The following is a 22,949-nucleotide window of genomic DNA, read 5'->3' on the forward strand; positions in this document are numbered from 1 at the left end:
ATAGCATCAGAAAATACTTGGGAATAAAGTTAACTAAGGAAATGAAAGACTTTTGCACCGAAAACTACAAAACACTAAGGAAAGAAATTAAATACACAAATAAATGGAAAAAATATTCCATTCATGGATCAGTAGCTTTAATGTTATTAAAATGGTCACAATACCCAAAATGATCTACAGATTCAATGCCATCCCTATTAAAATCCCAATGGCATATTTTCCAGAAATAGGGAAAAAATCCCAAAATTCATATGAAACCATATCTTTAAAAAGAACAAAACTGAAGGCATCACACTTCCTCTTTTCAAAATATATTAAAAAGCAACAGTAGTTAAAGCAGTGTGATACTGGTATAAAGATAGACATATAAACTAAGGAAACGGAACAGAGATACCAGAAATAGACCCAAATGTGGCCAACTGATTGCCAAAGGGTGCCAAGAATATTCAATGGGGAAAGGATAGTCTGGCTAATTGTGTTGAAAATTTTGGATATCCATCTACAAAAGAATGGAATTGGATGTTAATCTTCACTAAAAATGGATTAAAGATTATAAACATAAGAACTGTAAAAATCCTAGAAGAAAATATAGGGGAAAAACTTTGTAACATTGGTCTTGGCAGTGATTTTTTTTTTTTTGATATGACACCAAAAGCAAAAATTAACAACTGTGAGTACATCAGACTAAAAAGTTTCTGCACAGCAAAAAATAATTATCAACAGAGTGGAAAGGCAATCTACAGCATGGGAGAAAATATTGGCAAACCATGCATCCAATAAGGGATTAATAGCCAAAATATATAGGGTACTCCTACAACTCAACAGAAAAGAAAAACACAATAAAATAACCCTCCCCAAAGCCTCCAAACAACTCCATTAAAAAACGGGCAAAGGACCTGAACAGATGTTTTTCCAGAAAAGACCTACAAATGGCCAACAGACACATGAAAAGACACTTGACATCACTCATCATCAGAGAAACATAAATCGAAACCATAGCAAGACATCACCTTACACCTGTTAGGATATCTCTTACCAAAAAAAAAAAAAAAAAAAAGTGTTGGTGAGGATGTGGAAGAATTAGAACACTGCACACTGTCAGTGGGGATGTAAACTGGTGCAGCCACTCTGGAAAATGACACTGAGGTTTCTTAAACAATTAGAACTGCAATACGAGTCAGCGTCTCACTTCTGGGATTTTAACCGGATTGAAATCAGGATCTTGAAGAGGGATCTGCATGCCAGCATTCAATGCAGCACTATTCATGGAAGCCCAGGTGTAGAACTATTCTAAATGTTTGTTGATGGATGGATGGATGAAGAAAATGTGGCCTGTGTGTGTGCTATGGACTGTTACCCAGCCTTGGAAAGGAAGGCTAGCCTGCAGCCCATGACCCCAAGGATGAACCTGGTGGGCACTACGCTTGGACCAACACCGGGTGCTTGCACTTTAGCGATGTATCTAAAGCAGCCAAACTCACAAACTCGAGCCGAGTGGTGGTTGCTAGGGGCTGAGGGAGGAAGGAATGGGGAGCTGCTAATCAGCGGCGTGAAGTTTCAGTGAAGCAAGACGCATGGCTCTGCAGAGGGGCTGTGCGACCCCGTGCCTACATTTCGCGGTCCAGCATGGCACAGCTGAATGTTTTTTTTTTTTTTTAAGATTTTTATTTATTTATCTGACAGAGATCACAAGCAGGCAGAGAAGCAGGCAGAGAGAGAGGAGGAAGCAGGCTCCCCGCCAAGCAGAGAGCCCGATGTAGGGCTCGATCCCAGGGCCCTGAGACCATGACCTGAGCCGAAGGCAGAGGCTCAACCCACTGAGCCACCCAAGCGCCCCCAGCTGAACGTTTGTTGAGGGAGAGCTCATGTTAAATGCACTCATGACAATAACAAAACAGATGAAAGGCAGTTACTATGAGGACGAGGACGGTGGGACACATGGGAGCTGAGCCCTCCCCACTGCCAGCCTTTGGAGCGCATGAGACGGTTTCTCCCCATCCTATGGTGAGATAGGGTTGAGATGCACCCTGTGGGATTTATAGAGGAAGTTATGTCCCAGGAGAGGAGAGAATTCTGTTTATAAATGTCATGGTTCTAGCTCCAAATGCCTCATTAAATACAGATTCCATCTGTGGCTTTACTACTTTAAATGTTAGCTCTAAGAAACGATCCCTCTCTACCTTCTCAGAACAGGGTGGGTGGCTTTGAGCCTGGAGGTGCAAAGAGGAGGAAACAGCAGGATCTGTCCAAGACCATGCTGTTGGCCCAGGCCCTTCCTCCTTCTGCTGACTTTAACCAGACCAAGGAAAAAGGTACAAACAAGTAGGTTTCCAGATGATTTCATTTCATCCCAGTGTTTCCAAAAATAGAATCAAGAGTAGTTGAGGGCGTCTGGGCGGCTCAGTGGGTTAAGCCTCTGCCTTTGGCTCAGGTCATGATCCTAGGGTCCTGGGATTGAGCCCCTCATCGGGCTCTCTGCTCAGCGGGGAGCCTGCTTCCTCCTCTCTCTCTCTGCCTGCCTCTCTACCTACTTGTAATTTCTGTCTATCAAATAAATAATAAAATCTTAAAAAAAAAAAAAAAAGAGTAGTTGAAATGCAGCAAAACACTATGGTTGGAACTTTCCATGCTGTCACTTTTCCTTCTCCGGACAGGGACACCTCCCCTTTCATGTCACCTCCCCTTACGTGCCCCAAACACCCTCCTGGCTGACTTTCAGGGGATGCCAAGGTCGTGAACACAGAGGAGTTGTTTTCTCTGAGGCTCTTTGGAAGGTCCCCTTTTTCCTCCTTCTGGGCCCAGCCCCACTTCTCCTGAGCTGTGTATGTACCTCTACACTGCCCTGCCAACTGGCTTGCACACCTTCATAAATGGGGATCTCACTACTCCTTGAGGCAGACCCACCATTTTTCCAAAGCAATGGTGATAATGATCCCGAGTCTGTCTCCCTGGGATTCCTGAGTTCTACCTTCAGGAGCTCCCCAGGAGAGAAGGGGCAGCAGAAGCTATCAGAGGGTCTGGCGAACCCCCACTGTCCAATATCCTTTCCTACATCAGCTCAGGCCCTGAAAAAGTTTTCCTTTTAAGCCTAAAGTCTTCTTAGGCCAAAGTTTCATGTTCAAATCAGTCCCACCAAGAGTACTTTTATTTAAATCATCTTTCACTTATCCATTTTATTAAGAAATCTGAGTTTTAGGGACCAGAAATAATAATGATAGGCAGCATTTACTAAGGGGTGACTGTGTAGCTGCTACATTGAATACTCTGCATGGCTTATTTCTGTATTACGTCAGCCCATTTTACAGATCAGGAAACTGAGGCTGGATCAGATTGTGTGACTGCCTGATGGCACAAAGCTGGTAGAGGTGGCAGAGTTGGGACCAGATCCTGGTATTGAGGTCCAAGCCCTGCCCCACCCCCACCCCCACCTCCCTCTAGTTCCTCCCTTTGTGCAGGGACGCTCACCGCGTTGAGACCGCAGAGCTGGTAGCAGGCCATGGTGACGACCACTGTGATGACCTGCCAGCGCACGGAGGGACTCCGGAGCAGCTCCAGTACGGACACCAGCTGGATGTTCCTCTGCACGCGGCTCTCTATCAGGACCTCCTCCATCTCTCGGGAGACATCTTCTTTGCCCAGGAAAGTCTGGAAGGCTGCAAAGAGGGACAATCACAGACTTTTAGCAGGGATTAGGATGCTTGCTGAGTTGGACACTGGGCTATCCGGGGACTGTCCCACCACCCAGACACACACTTTGTTAGGGATAGAGCTGGCAGGGGGCTTTGAACCTGTGAAATTCCAAGACTTTGTTTGAAAATAGGGAAACAGAGCCCCAGAGATGTGCAGTGACTTGCCCAAGGTCACTGGTTCGCTAGGAGAAGAGCCAGGAGACAACAGGAGTCTCCTGACTGCCCCCAGAACAAAGAGGAGCATGCCCAGGGTTCAAGTCCCATTCTGACCACAGTGCATTTGTCCATCATTTGTAAGCATTCTGGCCTCACATGGCTTTGGTAGTAGTTGGATCATGCATGTACATTGACCCTAGCCCAGAGCTTTGCAGATGGGAGGTGTTCTTTTGATAAATATTTACTGGGTGCCTCCTGTCTGTCTGGCCCCATGTCCTCATCCTTGTTAGAGGTATTCAGATGGTCAGACCAAGTGCCTTCCACTTGGCCAGGATGCTGGGAGTAGATCTTATCATTGGAAGAACTACTGAACTAAATGACTTCCAAGGCCGTTTCCATATGACTCTGAGAAACACAGGAACCGTGGGTGGATGTATTCTCAGAGAGCTATTTTTCCTAGGATTCAAACTCACCCTCATGACTTATGCCTTTTCCAGGCTGAAAACAGCAAATTTTCAGCCTCAGCGAACCTGCCATTTGTTACCAAGCCCTTAATTGTGCAAACCTTCATGTATACAGATGCAAAGGTGGGTGGACTGATTAGACCCCTGAGATCATAATAATCAGGTAATAGGAGACACTTTGAGAGCACAGATTTAAATATTCAGTGCTCTAGTGTTTATCCTCTTACAGAGAAAGGTGGCTTTGGTGACGGCTCCTGTGGACAGTCCATCCCAGACACAGTGGGCATCATCCTTGAAAACACGCTCTGCACTGCAGGGCATGTGAAATTGCTCTTCTTAAGCAGCAGGAAAAAGAAAAAAAAGGCTGTTAAACTTGCTCCAGATTCTACAAAAAGCAGGCCTGTGAAGCTTCTGGGGTGTTATTTCCAGTAGTACACTGAAAACGGCTTTAGAATCTTTCTTTCTTTCTTTCTTTTTTTAAGCGATGATTTAATACTTTTCTTAGGATTTTATTAAGGATAAATGGGAGAAGTAGCTGAATGAGTAACATTTCCACATCAGTCACTACACCATAGTATGGCTAATGTTTTCCCAAATTTCAAAAACTCAGTGTTCATTTCATAAAGCCATCCTAAAGTTTTAGGGCAGGAACATATTTCTCTCTCTTTCCTGAGATACATGCTTTCCATGTAAAATATAGAGAAATTTGGAGACTTTTTTTCCTCTCTCACCTTGGCTGTCAACTAAATTTGACGTTCAGCATTTAACAGTTTCCTGGAACAAAAATCTCTCTTATTTCTTAGAAGCTGTGATCTCCTTCTTTTAAAGCATCAATTTAATTTCCTGCTGTATATGTGTTCATAAAAATTGTTTCCTTCTATGTGTTCCACATCCTTTACATTTTAAAAAAGATATATTTATTTTAGAGAGACAGTGAGTGTGTGGGGGTGGGGAGAACAGAGGGAGAGAGAATCTCAAGCAGACTCCCCTCTAAGCACAGAGCCCGATGCAGGGCTTGATCCCAGGGCCCCGAGATTATGACCTGAGCTGAAATCAAGAGTTGGACATTTAAACTGACTGAGCCACCCACTGGGGTGGGCACACACTGGGCACACCCAGTGTGCACCCCCACCCCCAATATCCCTTTTTACAAGTTTCCTGTGACTGGGTGAGAAAGAGTATCTGGTGAGGGAGAGTCTCATGGCAGACACAGAGATGCACCACTCACTAATGGAAGAAGGGATACAGACACACACACACACACACACACACACACACACGTATACTTATTATAGGATGGAATATTATTCAGGTATAACATGAAGGAAATCCTGGGGCACCTGGGTGGCTGAGTGGGATAAGCCTCTGCCTTTGGCTTGGGTCATGATCTCAGGGTCCTGGAATCGAGCCCTGCATAGGGCTCTCTGCTAAGCAGGGAGCCTGCTTCCCCACCGCTGTCTGTCTCTCTGCCTACTTGTGATCTCTGTCTGTCAGATAAATAAAATCTTTTTTTTAAAAAAAAAAAAAGGAGGAAATTCTGTCACTGGCAACACCATGGATGGTCCCTGAGGGCATTATGCTAAGTGAGGTAAATCAACAAAGACAGATACTGGAATATGGACAGATACTGGATATGGAATCTAAAACAACAAAAACAAAAACAAAACAACAAAACCCCCAAAACCAAACTCAAAGATACACAGATACAGGGAAGAGACTGGGGTGTACAGAGATGGGAGGTGAGGGGTGAGCAAACGGGCGAAGGCAGTCCGAAGTACAAACTTCCAGTTACAAAATAAACAAGTCCTGGGGACAGAACAGTGACTAGAGTTAACATTGCTGTTTGTATATTTGAAAGTTGCTAAAAGAATAGATCTTAAGATCTATTATATATAGATCACAAGAAAAAATTTGTGATCTTATAGATCACAAGAAAAAATTTGTAACTGTGTGATGTGCCTGTGCTGGACCAATTGGGGTGACCATTCTATGCTCTATACAAACACTGAATCACGATGTTGAGCGCGTGACACCAAATACCATAGGTCAATTACATCTCACTATGCGATTTAAAAAATGTCACCAGACACTGCCCAATGTCTCCTGGGGCAAAGCCAACCCCAGTTCAGAACCACTGTTTCAAATAGGCTTCTGGCTCCTCCCAGAAGGACCTCATCCCTGAGCAGGTACCATCCCCGCCTCCCCGCCAGCCCCTCTCCCCTCTCCCAGTGCGGGGCTGCTCTGGGGGACCTGCTCCCTGTGGGCATCCCTAATTGCGGGATAAGCCCCCTGCACCTCCCACCATGACTGTCTCACTACACCCCTAATAATGGCCCTGTGGGATTTAGCTCTGGGGCCCCTTCCTATCCCCTCTGCATCCTCTTAGGCACAGGGCTCAAAATGGAAACAGTAAATAGCTGAGCTAAGTCATGAGAGGCACCAACAAGAGGGGGGCATTTCTGGCTGTCAGAAGACAGAGGGCCCTCTGAGCTGTGAGCCAAAACACAGAAAGTTGCCTCACATGCCTTGGCACTCAGAAGATACAAAATACAGTGGTACTTTTACTTCTTTTCTCTCTCTAGAATGTTCTTTTGAACTTTCTGCACTTGGCCTTGTTCTTTGAGCCTCAGCTCAGACACCAACTCCTCCAAGAAGCCTTCCCTGATTTTCCCCTGGTGGGAAGTGAGGCAGGAACAGGCTAAGGAAGGTGTAGCAATGAAAGCAGGAGATGAGGGACCCCCCTCACAGGTCTCATGTTGTTACTGAGCCCCATGATGCCACCTTCCTGATCTCAAGAGTTGCATTCTCCTCTCAGTCCCTAGGTCTTGTCTGAGTTCAGGCCTCAGCATCTCCCCAGTGGGATTCTCGTGCCGGTCTTCATCTTCCGAGATGACCATCCTCCTGCAGTCGAGCCTTCACTGTCCTGCTCCCCGCAGCAGGACCCAGTCCATATGTTATCTGTCCCACAGAGTCCTTGTCCACACCCCGCTTCACGACGACACTGCCCCCTCCCCATCTGTCCTGAGAAGGGCCGCCACCCACTCCCAAAGTGTACCTCTGTGCCTCACGCATGTGGTTCCTTCTGGAACTTTGTGGCCTGTCTAGAACCTTCTTTCCCTAGGACCTGCTCAGCAGTCAGGTCTTCTAGAAGCTCTCCAGCCCCAGTCATAGGTGAGTACCTTCTCCTTGGGGCACTTTCCCTCCTGGCTGTGACAATGCAGCCACACACCTGCCATGCACAACCCGCCCACCCCCCGTCCCGTGATGCCCCCAGGTAGGAGCTACTCCAGGGAGGCCATGGTACAGTGGGAAGCAGGGGGAAACAGAGTGGCCCAGCTTCATGCCCAGCCTGTCCCTCCCACGTGACCTGTGTGCTTCTCTCTAAGTGGCTTCCACAAAATGGAAATCATAAGATTTCCCTCCAGGAGGAAAAAAGACAATGTATGTGCCTTGCACGTAAATGGTGTCTAATAATTATTATTATGATTATTTTATTTCTTCCATTTAGAACACTGTATATTCAACTGATCTGCTCTCTTATTTTTTTTAAGCTGTATTTATTTATTTTCAGTAGAGAGAGAGGGCTCTCAGAGGCAGAGGGAGAATCTCAAGCAGAGACCCCCACCAGAGCACAGAGCCCGAGGTAGGTCTTGATCCTGTGACCCTGAGATCATGAGGGGTCGGCTGCTCCTCCGACTGAGCCACCCAGGCGCCCCTCAGCTGATGTGCTTTGCAGGACGAGTGGAAATCAAGACTGGGGTGAGAGAGGAGCAGGTTAGGGGCACAGAAGTGGGGCTGTGATGGAGAGAAGACAGGAACAGAGGAGCATGATGGCGAGCTCTGGCACAGTGAACTCAGCGAGGGAACCAGTGTCTGAGTGCAGCGTGGCTGACAGAGGACAGGCTCCCGCAGCCCTCGGCCACCCTGCACAGCAGAACCGCAGTGACAAACAGATCTACATGCGGACTATCAGGGCACCCAGAAGGTATTCGCTGCCTGTGGGGGCCTGGCACAGGCTCCATCCTGGGCGGGGACCCCTCCCAGGCTTCACGCAGGGATCCACTGAGACCAGGAGGACCTCTCTGTGATTCGGCCTGACCATGGCACCTGGGTGGCCACAGACTCCTGTGGGGGCAGGAAGGGAGTGGGCTGCTTCCCATTTGTGGCTTCCTATGGTAGATCCTAATGCCATTCTCTCTCCCAGAGGCCACACTCCTGCGGTCAAGTGTAGACATGGCCTTGCATCCTCCATGGCCTCAGCTTCAAGGCCACCTGAGGCCAGGCCCAACTGTGGTCTGGGATGCTGGGTACGGGGGATGAGGGTGGTTTGGCTTCACCAGGCCCAGCCGACTGGTAGGCAGGTGAGTTTCAGGCTCCCCAGGCTGATCCTCCGGAGCACACAGCCCCAGGGGAGAAGCACTGGGTTTTTAAAGGGACAGTCTCAGGGCTGGTTGATAGAGATGGGGCCCCATCCAGGGCCAATTCTCAGCACGTACTGGCTCCAGGCAGTGTGCCAAGTGCAGGAGGTGGAGGAACAAAGGCTACAGACCTTGCACAGGCAGTGTTCTCGTCAAAGTCACTCACTTTTCCTAACATGCATTTTGTGGAATGCCAATTCCCAGAGAAGCTCCATGGAATAAAATTCCTCGGTCAAAGAAGCTTAGTATCATTGTACACTCTATCTCTTGGTTTAAATTTTGCAGTAGTTTAATAAATGTTCTGATAAATCCTGCACAAAGACACCTATTTAATTTTGTTTTGCTCCACATTTCCTACATATATTTGCTGGAGCACCTACTCATAACCTGCAAGAGTATATCAGAAAATTGTATTCTAATTTTATGTGACATGTGTCACAGAGGGAGTGGATCTCGGATGTCCCTGTGGCCTGGAGGAAGAATCCCAATGGAGGACATGGATCAGAGAGTACAGACAAATATCACATCGTGAAAAGCAGAAAGAGCCCAAATGTCCTCCCAAATAAGTCCATATTCTAGTCCCCAGAACCCGTTCGTATATTAGCTTATATGGCCACAGGGATTTGGTGGATATGATTGAGTAAGGATCCTGTGATGGGGAGGTTATCCTGGATTATTTGGGTGGGCCCAGTGTTATCATGAGGACCCCTATAAGAGGGAGGCAGGAGGCCAGACTCAGAGAGGATGTGTTAGAAACAGAAAATGGAGGGGACACACTTCAAAGATGGAGGAGGATTCATGAGCCAAGGAGAGGGGGTGCCCCTGGAAGCTGGAGAAGGCAAGGAACAATCCTTTCCCGGAGCTTCCAGAGGGAATGCAGCCCTGCAACAGCTGGGTTTTAGCCCAGTGAGACCTCTCCTGGAGTTCTGACCTCCTTAGAACTATAAGATAATACACTGGTATTTTTTTTTTTTAAAGGAATTGCTGAAAAGTCTTGCTTCAGATGAGGCTTGATCCAGCAGCTCAGACTAAATCACTAAGCACCAGATTTCTTTCACCTATTCCTGTATTGTTTTAAGCTGCTTGATTTGTGGTAATTTGTTAGAACAGCCCAAGATACTAACACAGAGCCATTTTAATTAGACAGTGGTGGCTCCCCCACCCGACTCCGTTTCAGTGTGACATGGGAAAAGCATCTGATCTCTCAAGCCTTAGAGTGCTCCTCTGCCAGGTGGGGCTGACCTCGGTCCACCCATCTCTAGGGTCATTATGACAGCTCTTCAGGGCAAAGATGCAGAGCAGCAGCCCAGAGCCTTGCTCACTGCGGATGCCATACCCCGAAAGTCCTCTTGCAGGGACAAGTGATGCAAAACCTAATAAAGAGCCAATCTGGGGTCTGTCTGCCTGGGTTGTCTCAGGTTTGGGAGGAAGGGCTGGAAGGGACAGGGCCATAGACTCTAGCTGAGCAGCCCCAAGCCTAGTGTGTAATCTCACAGCTCTAGAGTCAAGCTTCTGGGGCTAGAGCCCTTGCTGTGCCATGTCCTGGCTAGGCGACTGTGGCTGAGTGGCTTATCCTCTCTGTGCCCCGGTAATCCCTGGCCTGTAGGCTGTGGCTTGCGGACCAGGCAATGGGCATAAACTTGGAGAGGTGCACAGCCTTAGAAAGTGCTGAGTGTCTCCTGGCAGCTAACTCTGCCTGAGTGTTCACAGCTTCCTGGAGCTCAACTGCGGGGGATCCTGGGGTTGTCCCCGCTATGCAGTGGGAAGGGTATGAATGCTGGGTCAGGGTAGAGTCTGGCAGAGCTGGGCCGTGGCTCACATGCCACGTGTCAGCTATACCCAGGTGGACAACACAGGCCTCGACCTCCACTGGGTGTGCTCCTGGCTGGAGCCTGGATGGCCTCAGGGATTCAGAAGTGCGCTGGCGTACCAGTTAGGGAAATGAGTACAGTCCCAGAAAGCTCCTTTCCTTCACATTCACCAAGGGCTGAGCCCTAACATTCTGCCAGCCTAGTTTCACACAGACAGTAGGAAATAAAGAAATGAAGGAGAGCAGGTGTTCTTGATGGTCTGACTGGCAACCCTGAGGTTTCCAGATCAGCAAAGTGGTGTCTGAGGTTGTGCCTGTGCCTGGCCAACTCAGAAAAAGAGCTGGAAGCTGACTGCAGCCCACCTTGGGCCCTCAAATACCCACGAGCGCCATGTTCCGAGCAAAATGTGAAGAGGTGTGCGGCAGAGGGGAAAGGTGGAGGTGGGCTGTGGGGACAGACTGATGGGACTCTGTCCAGCATCTGCTGTCCACCAGCCTGACGCCTGGGCCCGTCTCGAGTGCCTTGTGCACCTCTGCTTCCTCAGGTTCTGCGGGGTTGGGGTGACCGTGTGACACAGTAACACCCACCTGGTTTGCATGCACCTGTGACCAGGTGTGTACTGGTGGGATGGGTGGTTAAGGGTCTCAACCCTGGGGCCACACTGCCTGGGACTTGAATCCTTGCTTCTCTCCTTGTCAACTAGTCTGATGCCAAATGAGTTTCTTGATGTTTCCGTGCCTCAGTTTCCTTATCTGTAAGATGGACGGAGCAGCATCCGGGCCGTCTGCGGTGTTAAATGTCAGCACACACAAGGTCCTCAGAACACTATGGCTCTTAACAGGCAACGAGGACTGGAGGTCTGTTAACTATTCCAGGAGACACTTGCTACACTCCCCCATCCCTTCCTTCTCTTTTGCCTTCCTTTTTAGGCTGGCAAAGCGTACAAAATACTATAACCTTCCATTGTGGGTTGAATTGTATCCCTATAAAGAGATGTCAGAGTCCTAACCTGGTAACTGTGAATGTGACCTTATCTGGAAACAGAGTCTTCGCAGATGTACTTAATATGTCAGTTAAGATGACGTTACACTGGAGTAGGGTGGGCCCTTAATTAGAAGAAGAAAAGAGACACAGAGACAGATACACAGGGAAGATGGCCCCATGAGGACGGAGGCAGAGCCCGGACAGATGCAGGGTAAGACACGGGAGGCCAAGGTCGGTGGGCACACACCAGAAGCTGGATGAGGAAGCTGGTCCTGCTGACAGGTTGACTTTGGACTCTTGGTCTCCAGAACTGGGAGAGAAGCCCTCCTGTTTTAAATCCCCCATCTGTGGTGGTCTGTTAAGTAGCCACTGCATTGGATGGCTTTATTAGCATTTCTTGCATGCTAGAGCAGAGTGCACAGCAGCCTGGAGACTTCCCTCGTGTGACCAGGAGGGCCTGACAAGGCAGGAAAGGGATCCCAGGCGGAGCACGGGGCCACAGGCCTTTGCAGTCATGTGCCCAGCAAAGCACAGATCTTCTCTTTTGCCCACAGCAGGGCTCAGGGCTTCTAAAACTTTGGAGGTTTCACCGAAGCATTTATTTTCAGCAGTGATTGGGATTGAAGTTCGAGTTTATGACTGACAGTAGTGGGATCCGCAGCCTGGGATGTGGTAGACGACATGGAAGTCCTGTCCGTACTGTTACAACATGTCGTCATAGACTAATTGACCTTGGAGCCTTCCCACAAGCCACGTGAGGGTGGTGGGGGCTCTGCCATGAGGAGGGCTGACAGGGGACTCCTCGACTTTGCTTGCAGCTTAGAGCCATACATTTCAGCTTACATATCCCATTGGCTGGTCTTGGACTTGGGAGTGGTAAAGTTTGGTTTTAACTGAATTAACCCTGATGAACATACAGGCGGCTTATAAAGAATCATCCAGAGAAGGCACGGATTAAGATAAGACCGAGATACAGACACAAAGATAGGAGCCAGCAGCCACCTCTGCTTTCCTGGCGATCCCACTGTCAGCTTTGGTGCCTGCTGATAGCACGCAGCCTGGCCAAGGTTCGAAGACTTAAGACGTAAATAATCTACCTCTTTGAGGTAAAGGTGACATTTTAAGGAGAGTGAGAAAGCAGCTTTTCAAAGGAGATCATTCTGTGGAAAGCAATGTGTGGAAAGGGAGCCATCACCATGTGGCCGGGGACCCAAAGTGCAGTGTGCCAGTCAGCGAGTCAAACTCCCACATCTGCACAAAATCCCTGCACACAGTTTCAAAAGCGTTTGAAACTGTTTGAAAATGTTCCAAATGACGAGCTTGACCGGGTTTTGCTAAATCATGTTCATCAAAACAAACAAAAAGGCAACATCGTCTTCTGATTTTGCAGGAAAAATGGAGTGACACTGGGAGGGTGGAAATCTACCGGCTACAGCTCCCCCTCCCCCAGACGTTGCATTCCTAGCAGATGCGACTGCAAGACGAATTCCAAATTCCAAATGTGTTAAGTTCAGCCAGACTCGCTGCCACCTTCCTTTTGGATCGGCAGTATTTTCTGAGGTTCTTTTTGAGCTCTCATCACCATTCAGGCCAAGACTGCAATGACAGCGGCTAAGGCTTCCTGAGAGCTACTCTAGGGCAACCATCCTTCCACATACTTCATAGGCCTTTTCTTTTTTAATTTTCATAAAACCATGCCCTGAAGGAGACACCACCATTGTCCCCACTTTGCAGGCGAGAAGAGAGATGAAACTTGTCCATGGTCAGGAGAACTAGGATTCCTGAGAGCAGAGCCTGAGACAGGATTGGGTGTAGGAAGTTGATACACGTGATGGTGGCAGAAAGCAGGTGTGAGGGGATAGGGAGAGTGAGACGGGGAAGGGGAAACCACACAAGGAATGTCACTGAGCCTACTATGGACATAGGGGTCAGTTCTGCTGGACTTCTGAGTAGAATATATATATGTCTTCTAGAACGGTCCCACAGGGGAGGCTGGGCATCTATCTGTCCACCAACTCTTGCCTCTGGGGGCTGTTAAGTCCAATGCATGCACATTGTCCTGCAGATGGGCTGGGCTGCACAGGGGCCGCAGAGAGGGCCTGAGTAGGCAGGGAGACACTTGGTGTCCTGGAAGAGGAAACGTCTGCCTATGCCTGCACTCACATGGGATTGTCCGTGTCAGCTAGCCTGAAATCAAAGTGAACAGAAGGGTGGTGTGATGGGGACACCAGAGGAAACACTACTCTCACTGCTGGTAGATGGAGCAGCTGTGAGTAGACCCCCTGGAAGACCACCAAAAGCCTTGCCCCTGATGTGCAGTTACGATCCCTGGGAATTTAGAACCAGGGCTTTCAGATCTTCCCTCCTTCCCCTCCTCCCTCTCCCTCTCTGACTGCTTCCTTCCTTCCTTCTTTCCCTGCCTTTCTTCCTAAGTCTTCATCCCATATCCTGAATTCCTGAAGAGCCCAGACGCATCCTCAGGTTTCATCTCACCCATCCTTTTGCCTGTCACTTGCATCAGAGTGAGACACAGGCCTAAACTGTGTAAACTGGTGTAAATCGGCACCCTTGTCATTACACTTTGGAAGCATAGAGAAGATTGGCTTGAACTAACGCCTGCATTCTTTTTTCCCCCAGAGCTCATAAGTAACATTCCCTTCTTCCAATCTCTAGAGGAAGGCTTGCGGAGCTGGGGCCCTACTCACAAAGGGGCAGGAAACCATGCAGGGAGGGGACAAAGCACATTAGTGCTGTGTTGGGGGTGTCCTGAGGCTGGTAAATGGTTGTCACTGCTGCTCTTGTCATCTCTGTAGTCTAATCAGATCAAGGCAGGATGTAAGCTGGTATAAGGCTCCTGACACCTCATGCCAGAGGCTGAGTCTTATTCAGGGCCTGGCAAGCAGCAGGTGCTCAAACCATGTTGGATGAGTATAACTGCTCTCTCCTCATATTTGCTTAGTCTGAAGAAGGGGATCCTCTTGGAGGACAAGCCTGGATGTGGATAGGGTTGGACTTGTTGGCCCTGAGGTCAGAATGAGGACCAATGGCAGTGGCAGTGGCTGTGATCCATCAGAAGTCAGCTCACCATGAGGAAGAACTGTCTGACTGATGTGGTCAAGGGCAGATCAGGCAGTTTCACAAGCAGTGAGCTCCCCATCACTAGGGGTGTGCAAGGAAAGGCATGATGACTACCTGTCAGAGATACTGTCAGAGGGACTCAGGCATTGAACAGGAAGAAGGATAAGTTCTCTCAAGCAAGTGGAGAACCCAAGAAGTGTGCAGTTTCTATGGAAGCCTTCGAGAGAATGAGACAAGGACCTCTAGGGTGTGGGGAGCAGACAGGACAGACACTTTGAATTTTAACTAGTTGTCCATGGAGAGAGAGGAAATGGGCTCAGAAACTCATAGTCAGTGAGTCTATTTCAAAAAGACATTTACTTATGGAAAATAACTCTCCCAGAGGGGTCCATTCTCTTGGATCTCCAAGTCACTTACATTGTTCATCTGATCTATTTGTGTTCTCTCCCTATTAGGGCTCCCACCCTCGCCCTCACACTTGAAAGTAAAGGCTTCCTAGAGTTCACACCTCATTCATATTCTTGGCCATGTTCTAATCATTAATTCCAAAGAACTGAAAAAGGAATGAGAATTTGCATTTCCCAAGTGGAGAGAAAAGCTGCTGGATGCTGTGGTCAATTTCTGGGCTGGGAGAGGAAGCTGTTACGTAACCAGATTTTTGTACCAGTTAAAGATTCGTCTTCATTCAGGGGAGTCAAGAGACCAAGCAGGGGAGTGGAGGCTGACATTTATGTGCAATACTATGTGCCAGCTGTTTGGGCTAGGTGTCTTTTAGACCTTATCAAGATAACCTTGTGTTGTTCTGTTCTCTGAGCCTCAGAGGAATTGGGAAATGTACCAGAGTTCCCAGGTAGAAAGTGAGGGAGTCAGTGTTCCAACTTGGTCTTTCTTTGCACGTACCTCAACAAATGATGAAAAGAAACCACAGAGATGAAAAACTAACAGAACCAAATTCAGTTCATTTCAATTAACCTACAGCTTTTTAGAGCTATGTGCCAGGGGATGCGAAGTTGTCCTGTGTTAGGGGAAGAAAGGCACAGTTTCTGCTTAGAAGTCCTTTAGTGGGAGACAAAAACGCAACTCACTGCAACTCCAGCTGAATGGTGCTGCATGTGGGAACCTCACGAAATCCCCGCAAGTTCAGTGCTCCTATTTGCCTTTGAACAGATGGGGAAACCGAGGCTCAGAGAGATGAAGCAATGTGTCCAGGTCACACGGTAGAGCTGCCGTTCCCACTCCCGTGGTGCTGCACGCCTGGGTTGGTGCAAGCATGACTCTGGCTGATCCTGACAGGTGGCGGTCAGAGAGCAGATCTTGTATCATGCATCCCTTGTCTGAGAGGTCAGGTAGGGCCATTAGGCGAACAGAGAATCCTCTTTCCCCAGAGAGCTCTTTCAATGTCTCCTGACATTCTGTCTTTGCAAGGCTTGTTTTTGCACATAATGAAATAAGCAGTTGCATTCATACTGTTAGGATCTCTATAGCTATACGTTATTTTTTTCCATTAGTGAATGAATAATTTATTATTACAAAGTTAAAAAATTATTCTATTATGGTAAAGACACTGAACATGAGATCTGCCACTGAACTTGATTTTTAGTGCACAAAACAGTCTTTAAGTGCACAACAGACACAATGTTGTACAGCAGATGTCTCAAATACACACATCTGGCATCAACTTTATATCCACTGATATCAACTCCCCACTCCCCCTCTACCACAGCACCTGGCAACCACTATGCCACTGTTGGTTCTATGAACTTGACTAATTTGGCTATTTTAAGGGAGTGAGGTCAGGCAGCACTCTCCCTCCTGTGACTGGCTTATCTCATGCAACATAATGTCCACCAAGTTCATCCACGTTGTCACACACTACAGGATTCCCTTCTTTTTTAAAAGTCAAATAATATTTTATTGCATGTGTATACCATATCTTCTTTATCCATTCATTTATCGATGGACATTTAGGTTTTTTTTACACACTTCAGCTACTGTGAATGGTGCTACATCAAATATTTAAGAGTGCTAATATCTCTTTGAGATCTTGATTTCAATGCTTTTGGAAAAATGCTTGGATGTGGGACTGCTGGGTCAAATGGTATTTCTATTTTTCATTTTCTGGAGAAGACTCCCTACTGTTTTCTATAGTGACTGCATCATTTTGCATTCCCGCCAACAGTGTGCAAGGGTTCCAATTTCTCCTTTTCCTTGCCAATATTTGCCTTTTGAGTTTGTGTGTGTATGTGTATATATGTATTATTTATTTATTTAAAAAAGAATTTCTTTTCAGTGTTCCAGAATTCATTGTTTATGCACCACCCCCAGTGCTCCATGTATAGCATGATACCCACCACCAGGGTCACCAAACCTCCTACCCCCCCGCTCCAGCTGTCCTGTTGCTATGAAGTGATATCTCACTGTGGTTTTGATTTGAATTTACCTGATCATTAGCGATGTTGAAATTTTTTCCATATGTCCATTGGTAAAGCATATGTCTTCTTTGGAGAAATAACTATCCAAGCTCTTTGCCCATTTTTAAATAAGGTTATTAGATTTTTGGTTATTGAATTGCAAAAGTTTCTTATTTTTTGGATATTATTAGCCCCTTATCAAACATACAGTTTACTAATATTTTCTACCATTCTGTAGATTACCTTTGCTCTCTATTGATTATTTCCTTTGCTGTGCAGATGCCTTTTAATTTGATATAGTTGCCCTTATCCATTTTTGCTTTTGTTGCCTGTGCTTTTTGGCATCATATTTAAGAAATTCCTGCCAAAACTGATATTAGAAAGCTTTCTCCTTTTGTTTTCTTCAAGGACTTTTATGGTTTCAGGTCTTGCATTTAAGTCTGCAATTTATTTTAAATTGGTTTTTATGTATGGTATAACCTATGGGTCTAACTTCATTCTTTTGCATATAGATACCCAGTTTTCTAGTTATCCTGTATTCAGAAGACACTACAGCCCACAGTCAACATCATACTCAGTGGTGAGAAACTGAAAGTCTTTTCTCTGAGGTCGTGAACAAGGCAAGGATACCCAATCTCGTGGCTTCTACTCAGAAGCCCTAGCCAGAACAATTAGGTGAGAAAAGGAAAGAAAGACATCCAAATTGGAAAGGAAGAAGTAAAGTCATCCTTGTTTGCAGACAACATGATCTTATATACATAAAACCTCGAAGACTTCACCCAAAATACTGCTAGAACTGAACAAATGGATTCAGTCCAGTTGCAGGATACAAAATCAACATGCAAAAATCAGTTGCATTTCTATACATGAATAACAAACCTCCCTAAGAGGAAATTAGAAAAATAATCTCCTTTACAATATCATCAGAAAGAAGAAAATACTTAGGAATAAGGTTACCTAAGGAAGAGAAAGACTTTTACACTGAAAACACTGATGAAAGAAATGAAAGGAGACACAAAGAAATGGAAAGATGCCCTGTGTCTATGGTTGGAAGAGTTAATATTGATAAAATGGCCATATTACCTAAGGCCATCAAAAGATTCAATGCTATCTTATTAAAATATCAATGGCACGTTTTATAGAAATAGAAAAAAAATAACATTACAATTCATTTGGAACCACAAAAGACCATGAATGGCCAAAACAACCTTGAGAAAGAACAAAGCAGAGACATCAGGCTTCCTGATTTCAAAATATACTGCAGAGCAACTGTAATTCAAACAGGATGGTGCTGGCATAAAAAAGACAGACATATAGACCAAGAGAACAGAAGAGAGAGCCCAGAAATAAACCCACGGCTATACAGTGAGAATTAATCCATATGTGTCAATAAGGTGATAAGCCAGGGATTATCCCTGATGAATGACAGCCAACAGTGGTAGCTTTCCAAGGTAGAAATACTGGAAGTACTTACTACAAGAAAAAAACAAGCAAGCAAATGACCACAACAAAAACAGGCATCCTCCCTTGGCCAGGGTCTGCCCCAGCCAGCCATATGTATTCATGGGTTTATGATCAACCTTGAGCTGTGGATGGATTCCTGCCCTGTTTCTTTATTCCCTTATGTCAACTCATCTTTCCACCCCAGGAACTCTTCCTGGGTGTCCCCCAGGAAGGAGCTCTGTGCTCCTTCCCTCATAGCTCCTGGCATGGGGTCAACTCACACTCATCTGTGAGGTGGCCTGGTTCCTGTTGGACTCCCTCACTGACTGCTTGCTTCAGAAATCAGGGGCCCTGTCTGGTTTTGCTCCATATTTTACCCCCTGGGCTTAGTATGTGCCGGGTATATGACAAATCTCCATTAATAAGTAGGCATGGAATGAATGGTGACTCCAGGAGGTTACTCATAACTTAGATTCAATGTCAGATTCTGCCCACTGGGCTCAGTCCCCAGTCACCCTGTGGCCTGCAGACCACACTGCCTGGCCTTCCATGCCTGCTGATCCCTGGCCTTCCATGCCTGCAGATCCATCCGTGAGAATGAGGATGCAGGTAGGAGGGAGAAAGAGCCTCTTTGGCCTCTGGTCCACCAAACCTCCAGCACCCTGAGTGGTGGTGACCCCTGTTCAGCCTCGGAGATGGAGGTTCTGGGGTCCACCCTCTCTGTGGCCATGATGTGCTGGCCGCAGAGTTGGTGAGGGGTCTGCCTGACCCTTTCTCCCCACTGCCCCACGCCTCTGTGTCTAACCCCCAGGATCCAGTACTTCTCTGAAGTATTCCTCATCACTTCCCGAGGGGAGCGCTGACCAGGGCGCTAGCTCTGTGGTCTTGACATAATGTGCCTGAACCCCTCAGCATCTTTGTCTTCGTGTCTATAAAAGAAGGAGCAGAAACATGGGAGGCTTGGTGATGATTAAGGTGAGGGATGCTGCACACTTAGCCTCTGTTGGTCTCCTAGTTTTGCTGTAACAAATTAGCACAAACTCCATGACTTCGGACAGTGTGAACTTATCACCTCATGGTTCTGGAAGTCAGAATCTGCAATGGGTCTTGGAGGCCCACAGTCCGGGTGTTGTCAGGGCTGTGCTCCTTCTGGAGACTCTAGGAGAGGCTATCTTTGCCTTTTCCAGGCTCCACAGTCTGCCTGCATTCCTTGGCTTGTGGTCCTGTCTGTTCTCCACCTGCAAAGCCAGCAAGCTCAGGCCAAACCCTTCTCGTGCTGCTGCCTGTCTGGTTCTCTCATCTTCCTTCCTTTTCCATGACAATCCTTGTGATCATATGGGCCCCTCTCGGGCTCATCTCCCCATCTCAGAAGTCAGTTGATGAGCAACCTTAATTCCATGTGTGATCTCAGGGCCGTCGTCATGTAACCTACGATAGCCATAGGTCCTGGGAATTTGGATGTGGCCATTCTTCAGGAGGGGGATTCTGTTCTGCCTCCCACACTAGAGAATAATGGCAACTCAAATGGTCAGAACCATTTTGAACCCAGTTAGTGCTCATTGTTCTGTGCCATCTCACCGCCCCTTAGATGGAAAGCAGGACACTCCAGAAATGACACTTGTGACTATGTGCTGTGTGAGCTTGTTTGTCGGTGGTAACAGACCCTGAGCACTTGCTTTCAGGAGCCCTGGGACTGACATCACTTCTGTCACAATGTGCCAGGTCCTGACCTCAGAACCCAGAGCCGGACTAGCCTGAAGAAAGCATCTTGGCCAGTCCTGATTCTACAGGTGGAAACACCACAGCCCGGAGAGGCAATGTGACAGGCCCAGGGCTCCTGACCCTGGCCAGAGGGTAACATTGCATTCTGTGGTCTCTCTCAGTAGCTGCTATCTGGAAGGGCTCAAGGAGACTGATGCCTGGGAACTAAATGGCAGAGATGCTCCAAGGACACACACGCAGTTCTGCTGCTGACCGGTTTCCGCCAGCTCTATCCCACCCATGGGCCGCTCTATCAAAGCTGATGAGTCTCAGCGCCCTAAGTTGGGGGCTTAAGAGTCTCTCTGCAGGGAGCTCCCTGGTTCATGGAATGTTAATATCAGCATCCTTGTAATTTCATTAAATGCCCAGTCCATGAAGAACAAGTTATGAGATATCTGGAGGGCTGTTCTGGGCTGTGTTCTGTTGCCTGGGTACACCCATGGATCCCTATCTACTCATGAGAGTGGCAGGCTCTCAACTGGTGAGTCCTGAGAGTGGGTGACTATCATATGCTGCCTCCTCCTAGAAAGTGGGGCCTTTCAGCCAGAACCCCATCTCCATCCTTATCATATGGGACCCGGGAGAGGTCAGAAGGGATGCAACTATAAGAATCCCCCTCCTGGGAGTCTGGGGGCCTGGCTTTTGAGCTCTAGCTCCATAAATGGCCAGGCTGGGGATGACGGCAAGTTTCCAAATGTCTCTGGGTTGAGTTGCTCATCTGTAGAAAGGAGAGGCCTATTTGCCCATGCCTTGCCAAGGAATTCTGGGGAAGTCAGTATTTTTAATGACCTTTCCAATTCAACAGATTGGAGCACACTTTTGAGGGCTTGATTTCTTTTCAAGGCCTTGATTATCTATTCAATGTGTAGCCAAAGGAAGCCTGTACTGGATGCGGGGGAACATGGCACTTAAGAAGACACAGTCCCAGGGCTCCTGGGTAGCTCAGTTGTTCAGCTCAGGTCATGATCCCAGGCTCCTGGGATCGTGCCCCACACTGGGTTCCCTGCTCAGCAGGAGGCTGCTTCTCCCTCTCCCATTCCCTCTGCTTGTGTCCCTCTCTGCCTCTTTATCAAATAAATAAATAAAACCTTAAAAGAAAAAAAAGAAAAAGGAGATGCAGTCCCTGCCCTTGAGAGTTTCACTGTGTGGGGAGAGAGGGAGAGTGACAGAAATAGGCGGTGACACACAGCGTGGCCAGTGCTGGGGAGATGATTAGGGGAGGGAGGGATGGCGTGGGACCATGATGGTTAATGTCAAGTTCTAGAGTGTCTGGCCAAGGCACCCAGACACAGCTGACCCCTGATCTGTGTGGATTGACTTACAGAAGGATTTTTAAATAAATACAGTACTATTTGTATTTTCTCTTCCTTATAATTTTCTTCATAACATTTTCTTTTCTCTAGCTTATTTCATGGTAAGAACACAGTATATAATACATGTTACATATAATATACATGTTAATTGTTCATGTTATCAGTAATGGCAGAGCTGGGCAACCGCTGGCTCTTAGTAGTTAAGTTTTTGAGGAGTCAAAATTCATATATAGATTTTCAACTGTGCAGGTGGTTGGAAGTGCTAACCCCCACATTTTTTAGGGTCAACTCTATTTGGTCAAACTCTGTTCTAGATATCATGGTGAAGAGAGCTTTTAGATGAGAGTCATACGTTTACATTGGTAGACTCTGAGTACAGCAGATTATTCTCCATAATGGAAGTGGTCCTCATTCAATCAGTTGAAGGCCTAAAGAGAAAAAGACTGAGCTCCCCAGAAAGAGAGGTAATTCTGCCAGCAGATGGCCTCAGACTTAACCTGCAACACCGGACTCTTCTCTGGCTCTCCAGCCTGAGAGCCTGCCCTGCAGATTTTCACCTTAACAATTTCCACAATCACAAGAGCCAATTCCTTGGAATAAATCTCTCTGCATATATATTTATATATTTTTAATATGTACACAGATAACACACCCCTTTGGCTCTGTTTCTCTGGGGGGAATCCCTAACATGGGGCCACCCCCCCGCACTGGGAACCTCAGGGAAGGCGTTGCCCTGTCTCACTTCTCAGTGGAGTGCACGGTTCTAGAGGCACGTGGCTTCCATCAGTGTGGTGGCCAGCAGAACGTGCCCATAGACCCCTGGCCATGGGGACAGATCTGACCAAGGGCCACAGCCATTGTGCTCTGCAAATCATCACCCTGGGTGTTCAAGCCATACCCTTCAGGGACTGTTTGCAATGGTAGAACATAGCAGGGAAACTAAGGCATTCTTGTTCTAGGGACAGAGGACTCCTCTGGGCCTGATGCTGCCAGCCTCATCCCTCCCTTGCCCACTGGGGGTCCGACAAGCCTCACGGTCTGTCAGCTCCCTTCATGTTTACACAGACAACTCTGAAAAAATCCCTGCTGCTTCATTCTCCTGGCACCCACTTCTCAGAGAACCCAGGGTGACACAGTCAGTGACTCACACACCTAAGTCTGAGCTCCATGGAGAAGCACTGAGACTTGCATGGGAATGAGCTAGACCAAAAGGAAGACAGACATTTCCACCTGGGCAGCATCTCCGGATCCTCCCCGTGGCCCTCTGAGGTAGGGCCAGTATTACAGAATGGTGTGCAAGGATCTTTGCAATGCCCCAGAGATCTGTGGGACCCTGAGGCTATGGCTGGGTCCAGGGTGCTCATGGCCTCTACGGGAGGTTGTTTCCTTCACCCTCTCAACCAGGATCTACTTGAGTTACC

The 22,949-nt window shown here is 47.4% G+C and overlaps 1 protein-coding gene across 13 annotated transcripts in view; it reads right to left on the reverse strand.

The window, feature by feature from the left end:
* SLC2A9 (solute carrier family 2 member 9) overlaps window positions 1-22,949 on the reverse strand; it is a 224,030-nt gene that overhangs the window by 71,079 nt on the left and 130,002 nt on the right. For all 13 annotated transcript variants that reach the window (XR_004283361.1, XM_032333832.1, XM_032333833.1 and 10 more), the window contains one exon: window positions 3,466-3,653. Coding sequence is in view for 12 of the 13 variants with exons in the window: in XM_032333832.1 (XP_032189723.1) it covers window positions 3,466-3,653 (188 nt within the window). In the remaining variant the exon portion in view is untranslated. The remainder of the gene's footprint in view (window positions 1-3,465; window positions 3,654-22,949) is intronic.

This window comes from Mustela erminea, chromosome 2, assembly GCF_009829155.1.
Source record: "Mustela erminea isolate mMusErm1 chromosome 2, mMusErm1.Pri, whole genome shotgun sequence".
Taxonomy (NCBI): Eukaryota; Metazoa; Chordata; class Mammalia; order Carnivora; family Mustelidae; genus Mustela; species Mustela erminea.